This window comes from Euwallacea similis, chromosome 7 (genome assembly GCF_039881205.1).
Source record: "Euwallacea similis isolate ESF13 chromosome 7, ESF131.1, whole genome shotgun sequence".
Classification (NCBI taxonomy): Eukaryota; Metazoa; Arthropoda; class Insecta; order Coleoptera; family Curculionidae; genus Euwallacea; species Euwallacea similis.
The window spans coordinates 6,050,235-6,070,865 of record NC_089615.1 but is presented as its reverse complement, the minus strand read 5'-3'; the positions used below and the strand labels follow the sequence as shown (position 1 = coordinate 6,070,865).

Genomic DNA, 20,631 nt, shown 5'->3' with positions numbered 1-20,631 from the left:
TTCCGCGTAAACTCAAAAATACCCCGCAATAAATGCTAGCTCTTAGACTTCTGTTGCGGTCCCACCATTCCGTAAACGCTCCAAATTTCGAATTTAACGCCACAACAGAGGTGTTGGTAGAATACAGATTCCCACATTGGCAAAATAACTTCTGTTTAACCCCCTCATGGGGATTCGTGTGTTGGATCATCCCCACTTAGTACTTTTTGCCCTACCAGGAATTGTGTTACCCTAATTTCGCGAATGGGATAAAGCTTCTTGTAGAGGGATGCATGGGAAGCGACAATTGGCGCAAATCAAGCAAACTTACGTTTCCCTCTGAGATTTTAGTCGCCGTCTTGATAACAAGAGCCAGGACTTCTGATTGAATCTATGGAAAGCCGCTGAGCTTTCCAAATCCTCTCGCGCGAAGAACAAGATAGCTACGGTCACTAGGAGTCAGCTACCAAAAAAACTAGATCTAGCACCACGTGACGTTGACTATGACGACGAAGACGACGGCACGGACAAGAGAAGATCGACTGACTGGTGGAGGCAACGTTACGCGTCGTTCGGTGGCGGTTTCGGCACTGTGGCGAGGACGCGCGCCGTCGGCCGCCGTCCTGCGCGCGTCGTCATGACGACGCCGCCGACGATGGCGCCGCAACGCTTCCCTTGCAGGAGCGGCCCGAGGCAATCTACGCACTCTACGCACTTCTTCGTTTACGATGCATCGGAGGCGCTTCTTTCTTTCGTTCCAGCGGGTCGCCGGTGCGGATTCCGGTCAAGGGGTTTGTAGGAGCAGGATTATTGACGATTTAGGCATTTTGCTTCTGGCCACGTGTGAAGAGCGGGCCTACTTGGCCGAATGAGGCTTAGGTCACGGTGGGATTGATAGATGAGTTGGAGATGTCAGGAAGTTATATGATGAGCGTTTACATTCAATAATATTGTTAAAGGCAATGATCCTCAAATATTTGATTTTGATGACGGGAAAAGTGACGAGGGTGTTTCAGTTGTAGTGCAAAATATCACAGAAAGGTAAGCCGGGAGTTTACATTTTTATTTTAAAAAAACACTCCCAGAATGTGTAAATGGTAAGATTTTGTAATTAGCTCCGAATTTGAGAAGCATTCAGTTTGCATGTTAGCACTTTTGTTAGCGCTAAGTTGTCTCTCTTAGACTGAAAATTGCGATTCTTCACAATGTAGAATTGGAAATGGAATTTACTTTGTTACCTACTAAAATATCAATGACTCTGACTGCGTTAGTTGACATTAGTATGGGTATCGTGAAATGCAATAATGCTCATTATCTCCTGCAAAGCCTCTCAATGCCTCTAGGAATAAGCGCAATGCCTCGATCTTGACATGACGCAATACCGTGTCACAAATTTTCCTAAAGTTGATGAAAAAATATAAAAAAAGAATCTAGTGGCAATACCAAATGGTAATGTAATATATAACTAATGCAACTCAGCAAACCTATAAACATCCATTCTGCAAACAATTTATAATACATGAACATATAGATAAAAAATAACAAAAAATCACTTAATTATCATTATCAGTTACAAAAAGTGAATTGATTTAAGATGAACGAAGGAAGCTTTGTTAACAATGAATTTTTGGGTTGAGCTTGTTTTTAATATACAGAGATACGATGAAGATTAGTATCTAAGAGAGTTAAGACACCTCGTATATGAATTGAATGCAGTTATTGAAATATAAAGATCCAAAATGCACACTTAAGGCCTTCTTCACTTATTACAAGGGAAGAAAAGCAGAATATTAACATAAGCAAAATACACGTACTCGAAGTCTAAACAATCGGTATCACAGCAATGATATGAATCGCCTTTACGTGATATTTACGTTCAGTTAATGTAACTTCGAGGAATGGAAAGTAAATCATCAGGAAACTAAAGCATTTTAAGTACAGGCACATCAGTAGTAAAATGACTGTAATATGCTATAATAGCTAAATAAACTATTCGCATGTTATTTTCTTCATACTGTGAGCAGCACCGGATTATAAAATTTATCACACGTTTTCGGGTACTTTAAAGCATGCTCAATTTGATTTTATACGCCTATTAAATTGGAACAAAATGATATTGGTAGCGAAAGAAAGACTAAAGCACAGACCTGGCCTAATCTAAATCCAATACGAGCCTGTGCCCAACTATCGATAAAATAAGGACATTTCGATTTAATGCTTCGCAAGCTGAAACAATTTTTTAAGGGAGTTATTGTGTGCATAGGCAGCCGTTTATAGATTTTGTGTTTACTTTTCAATTATGGCTAAGAAATTGGTTAGAAAACACAGACCAGTCGATATTCTTTTGAATAATAGCATCAAGCTTAAAATAGTTCAGACGTAACTAACTCACAAAGAGAATTCGCTTGGATATGAAAGGAATGTATAGGATTGAAAAAGTGTCAGTAAATTGAAATAAAGCCACCTAGCAACATGAAGTTTTTAGAGCATTAGTTAAAACCTCATACGTTGAAACATAATTTAAAGTTGCTGGAGCACCTATTGGAATTAGCAATTTGCTTCATACCCCGAATAATCTTTAGCTAGGCCTAGCAGAAGTGGAAATAGCGAGCCGTTCCCGACATTTCACTCAAATTGGTCCCCTTTTTGTGAATTTAAAGGTCGCCATGTAATAGTGTCTCCATGATGATATTTTTTCGCAAACATGCATCATGCACTAGCACTTTTGGCGCATACAAGACGTTACCATTCATAGTGTCGTTATTTCCTCCGATTCCACCGATGGATGTGTCTTATTTCCCAAAATGAAGAGACAAAAGCGCAAAAAACAATGCTACATCCATTTCTTCTAGGCCATCAACCCCAATTCATCTTTGTGGCTGTTATGGACAATAAATCCCAATCCTAGCTATCTACACAAAGTCAACAATCTGAATCTTGACTCTGAACTTCACACGAAATTCACATTTTACCATCACGGAGATTTACTCGTATTAGCCGATTTGTAGTCCAAAGTAATGATCTTTGCCTTTACTTTAAACAGGTATCGCCACTTCAAGTGGAACTGTAGTAATTTTGCAAATGGGAAAAGAACCGTAGACACTTTAATGTGCCTCCGACAAAAACCAACGAGGTGGATCGGGAGACCAGAGGCTGAAGTGGGAGGAGTCAGTCCAGTGCTACCAGATCTCTCACCGTTTAGAGTTTTTACTAATAGAAGTTGTAGTGATGGATTAATAGTTTCTCCGTTTATTTATATTGCTACTTTTTGCTTTGATATTCTAAAAAAATTTCATCGCCGCGAAGGTAGCGAAATCGATACTAATCTAAACATCGAAGTGGAGACGCCGACCGGACTGACTCCACCCGCTTCATTGTTGGCCTTCGTCGAATGCATATTAAAACTTATGCGATCCTTCTCCCACTTGCACAATTTCCATATTTCCACTTGAACTGGTAATAACCTGCATATTTTTCTATGGCTTCGAAGTCATTGCATTGTTAGAACCAAAAATGATCTCTGAACTTCGGTCAAAGTCAATATATGAAATAAGTGGATAAAAAAGTTACCCTTTTTTTTTTTGACACAGTGCTTGTAAAATCAGTTTCGGCGGAGGCGAAAGTGCGTCTGCTTCATCATTGCCCTTTCCCAAACTAAATTTGAATAATAAAACTTATTTATTCGAAAGAAAATACAAAAATTCCCTATCAGGCTGTGCATACCTAAAGTTTTCATTCTACTCAATTAAGAACAAGGTAGTTACATAATGGGGAATTAGCCTAGAAATTGCTTCATTTGTGTTCTGATGAGCATTCGAGAAGACCTGATCATACTTGTTTGGAATAAAGGATATATAACTTCAGTAGTACACTGGATAGAACGTAAAATTATTCAACTCTCCGGGACGGACAGTATTACAGCGAACGAGCGACCAGCAAACAATTTGAGGTGGACTGACCACTTTTCAATCTAGCAAAAACATGAAGGTGCCTCTAAGGTGCATCGCATTTGATTAGAAAATGTTCTGTCCCTCTATGGTCGATTTGCTGACGAGACAATTGGGGATTCAAAAGCACTCTATAAGAAATCGGAACAATTTAACACCTGGACAAATATTAGCTAATCAAAGGAACCCCCAGTTCATGATATTTTAATTCGGAACTTTTCCGCTCGAACTTTTCCCGAAAAGATTAAAATTTAATTCGTAATCTCCATTTGTGCAGGAACCCCCGCGGAAAGATAAATTAACATTTTTCATTTCGGTTTCTCCCCGAATTAATAATTAAAAATAACCTTTTCTAAAGGCTTTTTAAAGCGGCGCTCGAAACAAAAAACCCGTCAGAAACGATAAGGAGAGGGACCACTTTTCGCTGAAGAAAAAATTTTAAATTCGCCATCACCCTTAAAATTTCTATAAAACTCTCCGGGGATAAATGTCGGGCTTTGATATTTTCCCCTCTCTCTTTCGTCCCGATTTACTGTATTTCGCCATATATTTCACGCTTGAAAGACGGCTTTGATTTGATAATTTACACGAAACTTTCAGAAGAAATCATGTTTGTCGTATAAAAACCCCTGTTCGACTTCTTTATCGCATATAAATAAATTTATAAGGAACTTTTTAAATGTCTTCTTGAGTTTGTTATCTAAAAATATAAGTAGACTATAAAAGGGAACTTGATGTGTACTCTTCTCATCCTCATCAAATTTTCTTGCCGCCACTCACAAACACATCCTGCAAAAGAAAACAAGATTGCCGCAGAGTCCCAAGACAACTATTACGAGGGCTGAGAAAATCGACTTACTGGGGTCATTTCCCGAGGGATAACGATTATAATTATGGAAATAATATCTCGTTTCTATCTATTATTAAAGATAAATTAGAGGTGGGACGATAATCGGGAGTCTCCAGCCGTCTTCGGGTCTTTTGATGTCGAGGAAAGCGGCGAGAAAATGCGGATAATAAAATTGGATCGAGGAGCTGGATTATTTTTAAATTAAGGCAATTTGTCGTTCCTTTATTAATTCTACTGAAAGTAGGAAGAATGTGGAAAAGAAGAGGCGTAATGATACTTTTTTTTGAAACAGAAATGTTAGGATTCACTTTAATGTAAGGTTAACAGATGAGATAAATTGGCCGCCTAGCTAGGGGCAATCTCATTTAAACCTTTAAAGAGGAAAGGCAGAGTGAGATAGAGTGATTGAGACGTATCTTCTCTCCTGTGATTTGTTCACATATTTCTCCCATCAGACACGTACCATTCCATAAAGAAGGCAACTTGTCAAACTCCAGAGGAGCCTCATCTTCACAAGGCAATAAAGGTTTTTCTCAGGACTGCAAACAAGCATCTCTAAAAGTCAGTCAATCAAGACGAGATTAGTGTTTTGAAGGAGGCTAAAATACCAAAAATGGTGAGGGTGAAGCATGGAAGTAAACCACGAAGTAAGCCAAACCATTAGTCAACTAAAGAAATTACACCACAAAATGTTAAGTCCCAAAAAGAGGCAATGTTGTCATTTTATGGCAACGTTATTGATGACCATGATCATGACATTGGCCATGACCTTCACTTTTGATGGCATCGGCATTCACTATTTAGTCTTACCTGTAGTCGTGCGTATGATATGATAGGAGTTTATACCACAGTTACTTCAAATTCCTACTTATTCAAGGAGATGATTTGAGAGTGAAGAAAGATTGGAATTGTAATATTTTAGTTGAAACCTTTTTATCTACTGAAAAATTAACGCTCATGTGGAGGTGGTAGTTCGAACTTTGCATTTATGAAAACGAATTAGAGAGCTATGAGAATCTTGGTTAATTCTTTTTGAGACTAATAATCAAAAATTAAAGTTAAATTAAAGAGGTTCATGGAAATTACAAGTGGTATAAATTCTTAGAAATATGTCTGTGGAAAACTGATCAAAAAAACATATAGGCATGGGAAGTAGTGAAAAGGAGGCATAGGCAGGGTAAGGCATAAGAATTAGTTGGAATATTTTGGTGTTCCTGCTCCGACTACCCTCTTGATATCATAGTACAAATGAAAAGAAATTTTATACAAAAAGACATTTCTTTCATCAAATCTAAGTCAACGTAACTACAGAGAAGTGGAGTCAAGTCTAGTGATCATTGTTCAAGTAGTTCCTCTTTCAGATCAAGGCAAGTAGTTACAGAGGGAGATAGTAGGTGCTCATAAAAATTACGAACTACCTAATTTGATAAATTTCAACGAGTAAAAATTCCAAAAGGGCTGAGAGACAGCATATATATTTCAAAAGGCCCTTTTACTACCTTCAAAGAACAGCAACTCCAATACATAGTCCATCTAATGAAATGAGAGAGCATTGAGCTTTTTAAGTCTCAGAAACATACCTACTCTTAGTTTATTCAATTTACTTAAAATAGCCCATATTGAAAGTAAATTTTGATTACTTCAACTTAGATATGACACTGTATTCATAAACATCCAGGACCTATAACAGTGGAAACATTCAATGATCATAATATGATGCCTCACTCTGTATTCAAAAGTTAAATTAATTGGCAAAATATTTGTCCGTCGGGGATATTACTTGTAAACACATCACCTCAATAAAGAAACCGTTTTATTTATACAAACAGAATCGTAAATTTACAAATGTCGTAAACTTACAGTCACTAGAAAGTGCATTAAATAAAAACATACAACGCAACGTAAAAAAATAGTAACTTTACAAAATAACATAATTATAATTTAGAATATTAAAAGTAAGAAATACAGTGAGAAATAATACAGTAAAGTCTGCATGCAAAACAAGTGCAGTATATGGGAAATACCGGGCTTTAGTGCGAAATGTGCGCAGATTCTAAGTTTGGCCTTCTTACCCACATTACCGGTATTACCGGCACCCAATACATGGGTCTTTGATGTGGTACCGCAGGTTCGGCCGGTTCATTGGGTGGAGATTCTACTTGTGTGCTTACCTGAAACAAAAATCATTGGTTAAAATCGATATCTCGATTCCTCCAAAGGGGAATTGAAGGCAAAAACTTTGATGGAATTGAGAATCTGAAACTGAAATTTGGGTCCTGGAACAAAAAGCATCGTCCCTCGGAATAGCCGGCCGTGGTTAAAAACATGTTTGGAACTGATAACTGGTGTTTGGTAAATATCGAGAGATTGATGGTCTTAAGCTGATCGGCACCGTTTTTTAGTGCAGAAAGGCCAATTTTGAATGGGGCCCTTTTACACGAGCGCCTTATCTTGTTCCCGAGTGTTTACTTTCTGCAACACAATTTTTCTTGTTATTTAAAAATGTCCTGGAGGGAGAAATTGATACATTGTGCTCCAAGAGGAATGGCAAACATGTGAGGGTAACATTCGAGATACGAGTAGCGCATGGCGACCTAATTACAACCACAGAAATACAATGAATCATTCAATATGACTGGACCTAAACCAACTTAACGAGAACCCGCCCCTAACAAAAGGCACACATTAAAACAATGCCGGACTAATTACACCGAAAGCGTAGCCTATTATACACCTTAATCTGTTTAAACGCCACTGGATTAAAGCAAATTCTTATTTAGAATATCCGTAGAGTTCGTTAGGGAATATAGGCCGGATTACTATCTATTAATATAAATTTCGTACGTGCCACCTGGTGGGAACTTTTATAAAGAAACGGGGGATGAAATATGTCTATCGTTCGTGTGAGGGTATGGCAGTGATTACTCCCTATTCACACCTTTGGGAGTTCGCTCATTAGCGGATATAAAATATATCCGCTAATATAAAAGAAACTACACGACGATTTGTTGCAGAAATGCAAAAAGAACGAAATGAAAAAATTCGGATAATAAAAGTGAAACAATTTGGTTCATAATTGGAGAAACTGGCGGGAGGGCGATCACACCCAAAGGCAAAAACCAAGGGATGTAAATGTACTGCAGCTAATAACATTAATGAGTATTTCGTCAGTGTTGCTCCAAAATTACTGTGTTGGAACTACAAGTAATACCGTTTGACAGTGATATGGGATTCAGTATTGCAGAGATAAGTTTACAGTTATCGGCCAGAGAAGAAATTCTACAAATTGCACCCACACTCACAAATAAATTCAGTGCCGGTCATTTTTTCACATCTTTTTCACATATTAAAAATGGTAGAAATCATATCAACTCAAATTGATTCGAAGGTAATTTATGATCCTTCAACATCATATGTTGTGCTTTAAATTTGATATTGAAGTAAACTCAATTTTTGTTCAAAAACGCCGGCTACATCCATAATTAGAAAACCCACAATCTGCGGGGATCATCATCAAATTTCATTAATGGGCCCCAAATCGACTGACCGAACTCGAATTAAAGGACCCGATCGCGGCTTTGTGTGGATTTGGCGATTATCGTAATCACTAAATTTATATTAATATTAATCCGGATTAGTTTCTAAAATTTGGATCCAAGAATTAGACTGGACCGAAATATTGGGAAGAGAATTAATTATTGAATTGAATGCTCTGTACGTCTCCTGGCTGGAGAATTGAAGCAAAGTTTGAACAGGGATGGAAGATGTAGGGTAATTTAATTTTGAACATTTTCAAAGGCCAGTAAATGCAAATAGACTTAGTACCGACTCGAACGTGCAAATACGTACGATAGGGAGAATTTTGGAGTTCAATTCATCTCACGGATTTTACAGTTGTTATTATTCGACCAGACTTTCGATTTTCATTTTTCAATAAAGCACGCAAGTTCGCATCCACTTCCGATTATACCGAAGGCTAATGTCAACTTTCTTCTTTTAATTGAAACACCCTGTAATCACATTTTTGAATTCACGTTCAGACTCTACTGGAACACTTTTTGCCTGTTCCGTGGCCGTCCCATGATCGTGCGACTTACGAAAACGGTTAAAGTTAAAGCAAAGCACATTTTACATTCCTATTTTAACTTTCCAAGGCAAATCCAGATTTTGAATTCTGCAGGTGTTAAAAATTTTAACGCATGGCACACGCTAAAAAACATACGAAATGTGTCCTGGTAGATGAATGATTTAACTGGGATAAAATCAGCAGTGACTCAACCTTCGATTCAACAGTTTAAACACGGGACTTGCCGTGACATAAAGCAATTTAACTCATGTTGACTCAAAAAGTGCTGAGGAAGAAGCTGTTCTTCACTGAAATTAATACATTGCAGAGCTTCATGGATCGTGTTATTACAGACCACCAATATAAATTGCGCCTTCTGCATAATGCATTTTTTAAATTATGTTACTGTTGCAGCAAATGGGCGACATATTTAAATTTAGGTAAATATAAAAGCGACATTTCTTCTTAATAAATAAAGTAATATGTTTTCACCAAGTTTCTCATTATTTTGCAGATAATTCAATTTGATTTTATATTAAAGGGGGCCAAAAGCGCCTCTTCGTGAATACAAACAAATTGGGAAAATATTTGATCTTAGATAAATCACGTCTCAATCCCCCTTAAACATGTCTAGCCATATTTAATTAATTTAGAATGATTTATACTGATGCAAAGAGGCAGTAATTGGTATAAAAGATACTGAAGCTAATGAAGTTATTTTAATTCAAGGCGTAAATCATATATTGAGATAAAGAAGGATTTGAGCCATCCTCGCGATCTTGACAAGAATTTGACCGATTCAAAAATAATAGAAACCTACAAGCTATAATGACTATTTTGTCTGGAGTAAACATTGATTTCACACCAGGGATATGTATGATAACTACACCCCTCCGCCTGTTCTATAACATACACGATCCCCTCTCATTGGCTCCATATAGAGAAGTTCAAGTGTGTAATTGGGCAATATCTAATACTTGGCAATTAAGGGTTAACGGTCGCGCCCAACTTTATGGGTAATTATGTGACTTTATACCTATACATTGTCTGGATAAGCCCGCGTAATTACCTCCTCCAGTTTAACTTGGGGTTAGCATTTGAGCGCCGCCTAGTGGATAAGATGATCGTAAATTGTAGCGTGCTAATGGATAAATTCGGATCTAAAGTTGTTTAGATTAGGATCGGATGCGCACAAAATATGGACGTTGCACCGCGGCTTAATTATTAACTGTTCGGGTTTAAATAGATTCGAGATTAAAGAGGGTTTCCAAAACACGAAACGTCATTTTGCGCTTTTCTATGCATATTTCTCCTAGCAGTTCATTTTCCGGCCCCGCTTAGGACTTCCTGCTTTCAATGGACGGTTTTAATTTCAGGCTTCGGATGGTTCAGCAGGAATCGCATAAATTGCTTTAATAATATGATGTTAAATCTTTAAAGGGTTGATTTACCTCGATCACTGCATACAGGGTGATCGTTTCTAGAGCTTAAGCTTGGGGATCTCGGTAACCGCAAAACGTGTTCGTAAACCAATGGGAACTTTACACGCGATGAGTAAAATGTTAAAATGTCCTCAAGAATCATAAGCGGCAATGAATCGAAGAAGAAACTGAAGAAATTAACGTATCCGCAATTAGGGAAAAAGCTGAATTCAAAAGTGTAAAAATCCTAGACAGCACCGATAGGAAGAAACAAAGTTGATGGTGGCTGTGGAAAATCAAAACGTCGGGTTTCAAACATAACATGAAAAACACTCTAAGTCGCGCAACTTTGCCCCAATTTACCCAAACCTCGTATCTCTTACGGTTACCGAGATCCCCGTGGTTGAACTCCAGAAATAGACACCCTGTATAGAATTGAATGTTGATAGTCATTGTCAGGGAGCCAAAAGTGCAACTCTGCACTCACGATGCGACATCGCCATCGGGAATACGTGAGCGTAATTTAAGCTCCAACGACACATAATGACACATGCCGCAGCAAAAACGTCATTACACCTCGCGTTGCTGAGCTATTTCATATCCCACATATATAAGTGTGGCATAAATTTGGTTAAATCTGCTGTAGTATATTAGATCCAGAACAGTTCTGCCAGCTAAGCAAGATGTAAGTTATTACGTTGGCTTGATGTCTGTTGGCTTGTTGACTAACTGCTAGCGCCCCTATACACAAAGTGCACGAAGACTAAAACTTTTGTCTAACCCTCTGCTAATCTGCCTCGTATTTCGCGCGAATTCAGCACGTTAAATCACAAGAGGGGGTTATTAGCGAAATAGTGGCTTTCAACTGCTCGCACGTCGAGGGGGTGCATTTTTAAGCATCCCCCTCCCCTCTCAATGGTACAATCCGCCACGATTCGAAACAAAAGAGATCTCGCTACGTCCTTATGCTTTATTATTCTTTCAATTCTTATGAGCACGTTTCCTCATTTTCCTTAAAGCCGTTCACTGCGTGTGCCTATGTCTGCGACGACGACTACGGCCTGCTCAAAGGAGCTTTTGATTTTGAAATTAATGTGGGCTTTGATGGAAAAAAAGATGGGGATTCTGCGTCGAAATGTCTATCATCCAAGAAGTTTTTTGTTCAGGTTTATTCAGATTGGGTAGGGATAATTCTTTTTGTAACTTTTGGGCAGGAAGAGAACACTTGATTAGGTACATATATGAAAGTAAAACGTTCTTTAATATTGTAGAATTCATGAAATATACTATTACGAAGGCCACATTGTCACTTTGAGATTTCCCTAAACTGAATGAAAAACCAGTGGTCTATATGTATGATTTCCTTAAACTGGGAAAGTTGCACGGCTTGGCACCACCGCACTGGGATTTTTCCCAGGCTCACCCCACTAATACGATGTGTCAGTCTTCAGCTTCTAGGAAAAAATTGCGAGGGAAAACGATCTTCACCTCTCATGTGCCTGGTATAGAAATACACTCCTGATTAAAAATACTACAACTATAGTGTCTCGTGATTTTCTGAGAGAGTGTAGTTCAAGTAAGTGGTTTATTCGGAATCAATGGAACGCTATCTCCGTTCTCAAGGTTTTTCTCATAAGAGAAACTCGAAACGAATCAAAATGTTATACCTACTTTGTACGAACACATGCCTGAAGAAGAGAATCGGTAGAAACACGTTTCGCCGGGTTGTCCAACATTCCGTTTCCGTTCTATTTGAACGATCGATTTCTTTTGTGGATATGTCAGGATTTTTTGCACATTTTTCAAAGAGTAGCTTTAACAAAACTCCTTTAACAAAGTATATTCAACGTGCTCTAGAGGAAGCATAACAAATTGAAATTAGAATAATTCAAACGCAACCCGGAAAAAAATTAAGGAAAACTTGATAAACCGAAATAAGAAAAATGGCAGTAAAAATACAAAATATGGCTGACACAGCGCAGTATATGAAAACTGAAAAATCAGAAGTAATTATATTTGTTAAATAAAATGGTTAGTAGATGAAGCAAAAATTAAGGCTATTGGGCTGGCCATGGAGGGCGATAAACCCAAAATGGCAGAAGTGGCAAAGCTGGAAAATTGAAAAAATTAAACGATACAAAATGATTAAAAAAGTTAGTGAAATATTTATTTTTTCCAAAAATGATTAAACGTGTTGTATTTTAATTTACATTTTTTTAAATTGGAAAAAACACCATAAAGAACCTTTGGAAGGATACACGTATTGAGGCTCAAAAAAGCGGTAATTGCAATTATTTGAATATGAAAGATTTGTAGAAGATGAGAAGTTTCATTGTTCGTATTTAATAAGACTTTAAGGGGGCCCGATGGTATTACGTGCAGACCGATTAGGGGAAATGTAAATTACTAGAGTATGCAGTGCAACATTTGAGTAATGCCCAGTGTCAGTTTTTGCAGGAATTTCAACTACTTAAGAGCTTACTTAGTCCCCAGTCCGAAAAGCCCCGCTTAAACCGAATAAAGCCACCAACAAGCGCTTCCTTTTAAAGTAATTAAATCCTGCGGAATTTATTAGTGTGCATGTTTGGACCGTGCATAATATATAAAACTGAGCTTAGTTGCACTGCTGTGACTTTAACAAAGAACGCCCTTAATCAACGCCCCCATGACACGTAACCCTCCCTAGAAAATTCGAAAGTTTACACACAAATCCTTTTTCCTTTGGCCCCGAAAAGAAACAGGGTCAGCCCGCAGCCGGTTTCATTTGTATATTTAGCAGGGTTTCAGCACAAAACACACAAATTACCCTAATAAATAGGGAGGGGGTGTATGGGAGCGGTGACGTTCCAGAAGAAGAACTCAATGGCCTCGTTTGTCTTCCGAACTTTAGCTGTTCAATGCGCGGCGAACAGGCTTGAAGCTTTTAGGCAAACGGAAGCTTAATCCAAGAATGCACCACTGGGAAGGTGCTAATGTAGTCCAAGCCTGTCTGAGAGAGGCAGAGACATAGTTTGTATTGATTGTTTGTTCGGCAAACAAACCTTCTATCAACACACACAACTCAGCTTCGGGGCCAGAGTTCGAGTTTAATATATAAAGTTTAAAACTTCTTAGAGCTCTATTATCGACTCAACTTTCTATATTATGTTGCCCATTAAGGGAAACTTTTAGAGACACTTTGTCTTGTTTTTGTTTATACACAACTAGAACGAGGAAATCTTTTAGCTGCGCTCTGAACAAGATGAATAACTTTCTGCAAGTACCTGCTTTAGGGCGATTGTTCCCTGTTTCTGATTTATTATTACCTACTTTCAGTTGCTCTACGACAAGGAACATATATGTATAGTCTGAAGTCCTCTTTTAAAATTAAAGTTTTTTGCTTAAAGTTTTGCTAGGATTTAATAGAGACAATTAGAAAAACTACAATACACACCTATGTTCGTTGGTTGTCTAGATGTATGTATTTGGGGAGTAAATTACTAAACAAGACATTTGAAATGTGCCAAAATAAACCTGGCATATATCTCCTTCGGATTGTTGCATCCAGTCACGGTTTTCTCCGGAGATGACGTTTAGGACGCGAAATCCGTTGCTTTGCACTTAAACAAATCCATTTCCCCCTAAAAATCCGTCATTTGCCGTTCTCAAACACTGAAACGTCGGAGCGTCTCCTACGGGAAAATCTCTGCGGCCCTCTTTTATTCAGGCGCTAGATCTAAATATTTTACAGGACAGCTGATGTGAAATGGGAAATCCTACAGGAAATCTGTCGGTAGACGAACGCAAACAAGGTTTCGAGATTTTTAGCTAATAACGTTTAGGAATTAGGGGAGTAGTAGTGTGAAAATCTTAAATTAATCAGCGTCGCGACTTCGATTTGGGATGACGAATCTCATATAAATAGAATCTCTCCTTTTGGAATGTTTTCCAGGCAAAATGGAAGGGAACAAATTTTAAGTGTAGGAGGATTTTTCAATTTATATGTAGTTTTCAGATATATTCAGCACCGGCAATTTTGTGGGAAATACCACAAAATATGACTGAAGGCAGCTCAGGTGAATAGAGACAATAACACGAAATAATATGCCTTCATGACTGTGACTGACGCCAGGGATGTCCTCAAATACTTTAAGTTCAAAATTTTTTGCGTCTTCACTAAAAAAAATTGTGGATGGCAGGGCATCAACTTCATGTTTGTGATAGATCAGAGAGACGCAGATCCTTGAGGGCATGTGCAACTTTCGCAGAGCCCCAACAAGGAATATTCTACGACATAATCGTGACACATGGATGATACACTCATCTCTCTCATTCAATTCAACCACTTAACCGATATTTAATACGGGAAAATACAATGATTTGGACCTAGTATTGGAGAGATGCACAAATCGTGACTTACCATTCCTTTCAAGCAATCCATAAGTAAGCACTTCCATCATGTACAAAGGCAGAGTAGATAATAACCTAATGCAAAATCGTAATTAAAACAAAGATTCCGATCTCATTAAGTCGAGAGGTGAAATGTTAACTGAAAAGCCCCTGGTCCCTTCTAATATCGCTACACCTAAGGGGTGAAACCAACCCCAAGAGGCGCTCTGCACGCCCGTCGGTGATGATTTTAAAATTAGTATAGGCGTATAGACCAGAATGTGTAAAATTTAATAAAACATTCACAGCCTACGGAAAGGCTTTGGAAAATTGGAAAATAATTTCATTAAGCCGGGGGCTGCAACGTAATTTTGTTATTAAATTAAAGTGCGTCTTCGATTAGTGCTGGGTGAAAGTCTTGGGTTTGTTTCTGGTAGAATAGTTGGTATTCTAGAGGAACGTATTGATAATGATTTTGCTGATTTGAGATTGTCTAAAATAAAAAAATAGCGTGATATCATGATAATAAGCATCTGCGGTTATTTGCAAATGTTCCAAGAGGAGAATTTAACATCAAAGTTTACTGAATCGAAAATCAATAGGTAGCTACTCAGTATTCACAAACGAAAAGTACATAATATTTGCACTAGACTGCAAATTATGGAGTATAAATTTCGTAATTCTGTTAATGGATGGGAAAATTTTCACAAAACTTAAGTCGATTAAGATGTGCGTGATGGAGTCGAAAGGCATCCGAGATTGGTACTATTGCAAAGCAATTGCTGACACGTATTGAATGTTAGATAAACTCCCTCGTAAGAGTCAGAGCTACATGCCTTAAAGAAAAGATTTTCCATCCCTGCATTAGAACATGCCCATTTACCCCTTATGACACCAATCTATCCTAATTCTGGAGGACAGGAACGTAACTATTGAATGTTTTTTCGTGTTTGCACCCCCTACATGGTCATTTCGAAACACCGCTCGTTCGATAATGCAGCGTTACGGCGCTGTTGCCTGCGTCCAAATTATCTTTACATAACAATACAAGCAATGTTAGTAAAACCTAAATGTTTGCCTATTAACTTCCATTTAGTGCCCCATCCGCGATAATAATCGTAAACCGGAATGAAAAATTACCCCTCGTTTGCGAAGGTATAATACGATTGCCTTTGTGGAAGTGCCACATAAAATGACTTTAATGCGGAATTTAAATAGTGCAGCTCATGTGTAACGTATGCGTATATTTAATCTCCCTTAGTTTACGACGCTCCTTTTTTTAAGAGCCGCTCAACCAGAAATTTATTTAGTCAATAAGCCAATTGGCAATTTCCTAATGCCCCTAAACACTGTTTCCCTCATTTCCAAAGGTCCGGCCGTTCAGTTCGACGCTCCCTTTGCGGAATGCCCTTTTTCTTGAGCACAACCTCAATCTCGAACGTGTCCTGCATGAAATTTGCCGCTTCCCCGAATCTCGCCGACCTTGAACTGAATAGAGGCTTATTTATGTCTTTTGTTCTCAAGCAACGCAATCGATTACGTTCCTTCGTCCCCTTGACGGACGTAAATTTAGTCCAAGACAAAAAATGAGAATCATCATGTTATCGCGGCATAAAACAAGTAGCGACCGGAAAAAGTGAAAAACGACCGCGAGCGCAGCCAACTGGGCGCGACCAGATGTTCGTTTCGGTCGGAAGTCGCCAGAAGATCGCCCGTTATAATCGCCATGGTCGCAAATCGAGGAGGCGGTGACTGCGATTTACGTCGGCTATAATTATTATCTTTATCGGACTCATTGCGTCAAAGTAATTTACTGCCCAGACCGACGATAGTGGTCTTGGAGTGCCGTTTATGCCGTCTGACCTGTATTTTTTTCACACCCCGTTTAAGCGTGAAGGGAAAATAATATTTGCGCTTTGCACGAGGATTTTATTACAAAAGGAACAGATAATATCTGCTCAAATCCGTCCAAGTGCTTCCTTATTTTTATTTTTTCGTTATAGTGCAAGAAAACAAATAATCATAACTGAGGAACGGAAGACGGAAGTTATTTACTTTAGACCGGCGAAAAGTGATTCCGGAAAATATTATTCTAATACACTACCAAAAATGTTAGAATTGAAACTAAGCATAAAGCTATTTCTCTCATTTTAGTTCTTCCTTAATATAGAACATTTAATGAAATGCTCATCATTTCCATAGCGCCTTTTTTGATACACTATGAAATTTGAAACCCTCAGAAGTTTCTGGTATGGAAATTGTGATGATGGTTTACATTCGATGCTATTTGATTTTCATAGGAAAATGGGGTGCCAATAAAACACAGCACTAGATATCAATCGGAGCTTGAGCGTTTTTATTATCATGTGTATATGAAGCAAGGGCAGCGTCCCTCTTTCGACTAACTGACTTACACACCTCATCTATATGGGGCATGTACGTCCTATTACACATTTTATTTATTTTATCTAGTCATCAATATTCTTAATGGGTCTAGACGTTTGCTTTAATTGATTCCTAATATTATTTATTCCTTTTGGATTTAGACTGGCGGGATACATAAATCTAATAGATGCAGTTCCATTTATAACTGTTATTATTCCCCTCACTCATTGATCTATTACAGACTTCAACAGTCGAGTAGACGATAAATTCCCTTGTTACAGATGTTTGGGAGATTTTGAAGAGCTAAAATTATAACATTGCTTTTATCGTTGGATTATACTAAAATACAATTGCATCACTAAGATCTTTTGCCTATCACTACCTAAAATATAATGGAAATGTTCCTGTTTTTCATCGGAATATATAGTATTTTTAATACCAGTTGAAAATCTCGTCTATAGAAGGAACAATCAAAAATATCACAATGCAAAATGAATGAGCTTCCACTATCTGGTGAACGGGCCCTATAACATTTCGGATGTCTAAGCCAGCTGACAAAAACAAAAATTGTCTCGGCCTGGGTTGCGAAACCATGAATAATTGACATGCGTCGGTACTCCGCACAGAGACTGGTACTTGCAGGTGTAAACTCTCAAACCAGTGACGCCGACGAAGGGGGTTTAAAATTGAATTTTTGTTTCCCATTTGTGGTATTACATAGTTAAATTAAGTTACTCATAGTTTTATATTTTATATGTATACTTTTCGTAACATTAATAGTGATATAAATTTAAATTTCAATTATTATTACACAATAATTGATGTTTCTTATAATAATTCAAAAAATATAGTTTTTGTTGCGCCTATGTCCGGAATTTGTTAAATATATACCGTTAAGAGGTTTTTTCGCAGTTTCAACTGGTAATAAAAATATTTGAGTGTTTCAGTGCCCCCAACATGGTAGCTATCCTATTATCTTGATGTAGGAATGCTATCACATATCATATGTGAAAACGGTATAATTTTAGAAGAATTTAGAAGCAATCTTGATGCGAAAATATTATTGAGAACAGAATAAAGCTGCGTTACTTAATTTTATTTCAGCTATTAAAGACAATTGGCGGAAACTTAAAACAAGGGTTGTTTCACATACAAAGCAACTATACTAATGTTTGATCGCAACAAGTGAGTTATAATAACATTTCCCCTTCTCCCAAGTATCACGTCCATATTTCTGGCAGCGTCTAAACCCCATAGGTATATCCCATCGGTCATAAACCCTTCTCGAAAGTAATAGCCCTTCTCGAGCAACCTCCTGGAAGATTTCTATGCGCATATCTAACAAGAGAGAATTTATACAAAATTTCAATGTGAAAATTATTCAAAACTCTTGGGCTTCGCCCCTCCTTGGGTCCTCTGGAGTGTAACTTTTTTGTGTACTTAAAGCAAACACTAACCCAATGAACGTCGCACGGTATTCCCTTTTCCTTGTTTGGCCGTTGTTGAGCACAATTTTATCAACGGAAACTTTTTTAATACATAAATACATACGTTTTAAGGTGAGTTCCTATGATGGCAGCGTCGAGTTCTTTCCGAGGTAAAGTTGTCTTGTTCTTGCGCTAGACTTTTTAAATTAAAAGCATGTTAAGGCGGAAAAATGTTAGGAAGTTTTCAAATTACAATGCGATCCATAAATGGGTTAGTGCGCTGGTGGGAAATGAGCTTCGGGATTATAATAACTAGTATCTTCAGGATTTATTTAGAGAGTCTCGGGTTCGAGCTCTAAAATTGCATAGAAACCATCAGAAAATTGTTATAATTAAATCAGTCTGTAAATAGTGCTGAAAATTAAATTGTTCGCAGGAGTGGGACAGTTTAATAATACTTTTATCATGTTCCTTCCGATTGGTCTTAAAACCCCGTCCAGACATCTTCAGCTTTCTTTTAAGCTTTCTGATGTTATGTCGACTATAAGACGTTACTTCATAATCACATCTGATTTGCGCAGCTATGAAATGGTAAATCCCATAGCTTTTCCTATATCATTATCTTACGTTACATCAGCAACTACACCGTTTTAAAAGATAAATCACACCTAGGACTAAAAAAGAAAATTTTCGTTCTTCTGCTAAGTCTTTAAGTCACCATAAGTGCCCCAACTTGCCAATCTCGACTTTCAAGACATAACCCTTGAACGTGCTTCTGCAAAATTACAAGCGGGACCTTCCGGCTGGCTTAAGTGCTTATTGTCCATAGGAAAACAAGGATTCAATCTACGAGGATTTGAAATATTCCAAACTATTACAAACATTTAAGAACAAACCCAATTTGAAAACTCGCACCCGTCATCGCTCGTATGTGTTATTACTGCAATCAAAATTAAATCTGAGGGAACATTTTTATTCATTGGATCTTTAAAGTTTCCCATCGAAAGGTCATTCCAATCTAAGTTAGCGAAACATCAACCTACGTCAATGGTAGAAGAAAAAGGCAAAAAGCAACTAAGACTAAATCAAATCCGTTGTTCTCATCAGACGTTATTTTTACCTTTCACGAATCACGAAGTCTTATTTATTAACGAACGGCCGTAAACCAATTTTCCCTAAAAGATTGATTATGTTGTAGGGTAAAAAGTAAAAGTGGGTGCAACCGACGAATGAGGTTTCATGCCGATTCATTCTTCATTCTTATTCATTACTGCCTTTCGTGGCCTTTATTCCCCTGCTAAAAATAGTGATGGAATTGAATAGATTCGGTTGCCGATGACGAATCAGTCTCATTTAGGGAATTGGATTTCTGTAGCGTTAGAATTGGAACAGAAATACATTTTGTGGACGATATTTTTGAATATAAAAGCCGTACTCACCTTTGGATGTGCTCTTCTAGGGAATGCTACTTTGGGGTCAATCTGAAAATGAAAATGGAACTGTTTAGTACAAAAATTGAGTCAAAGATCAGATGAACTGAAAAAAAAATAGACGTTGCCGAACTGTTCAACTTTAATTTTAAATTTTATAAAGAAGCCTTAAAACTTAACTTGGTAATTGAAATGAATTATTTTAGAAATTTACAAATATTAAAAAAAAATTTAGTTGACCGGTTATTGCACCGAATCCTACAATTTTTTAAGAAATAAACTTCGAAAAAATTTGTCTTTGTTTAGAAACTTTATTATATTCTCTTCCAGAAGTGTAAAAATACCTCAAATCTCACTCCAAATTTCTGAAAACTGACTTTTTTTTAAAGAAATTGATCAAACTTAATTTTATAAAGCAAGGCTTTTTTTAAGTTTTAACATTAAAAACTTTAAGGAAATGGGTTCTATTGCTGCAAAAATTCCATCTCAGAAAGTTTAGAAATTCTATTAGTCAATCACTCCTAGGACTCAACCACTTTGAGAATTTTTTGTTCAATCTTCTCGTAAAAATGAGCAAACTCTACGCAAACTTTTCAGAATTGAAACCACATTCAGCCACTTACTTTCACAGAAAATAACTCTTCTGAATTGTTGGTTTGAAAAGCCTCGATGAACAACAAGAATGAATAAAGACGGTAAAAAAACTATTTGAACTTAAGACGAGAAAGAACTTGCCAGTGTAGATATTTAAATATACG

General features: G+C 37.5%; 1 protein-coding gene across 5 annotated transcripts in view; it reads right to left on the bottom strand.

Moving 5' to 3' along the window:
* Nucleotides 1-20,631, bottom strand: part of Rbp6 (RNA-binding protein 6) — a 371,923-nt gene that overhangs the window by 171,932 nt on the left and 179,360 nt on the right. For 4 of the 5 annotated variants that reach the window (XM_066391971.1, XM_066391972.1, XM_066391973.1 and 1 more), the window contains one exon: nucleotides 19,883-19,924. In XM_066391971.1, the coding sequence (XP_066248068.1) occupies nucleotides 19,883-19,924 (42 nt within the window). Of the gene's footprint in view, nucleotides 1-310; nucleotides 559-19,882; nucleotides 19,925-20,631 lie in introns of those variants that run through there. The other variant, XM_066391975.1, reaches the window with a different exon arrangement.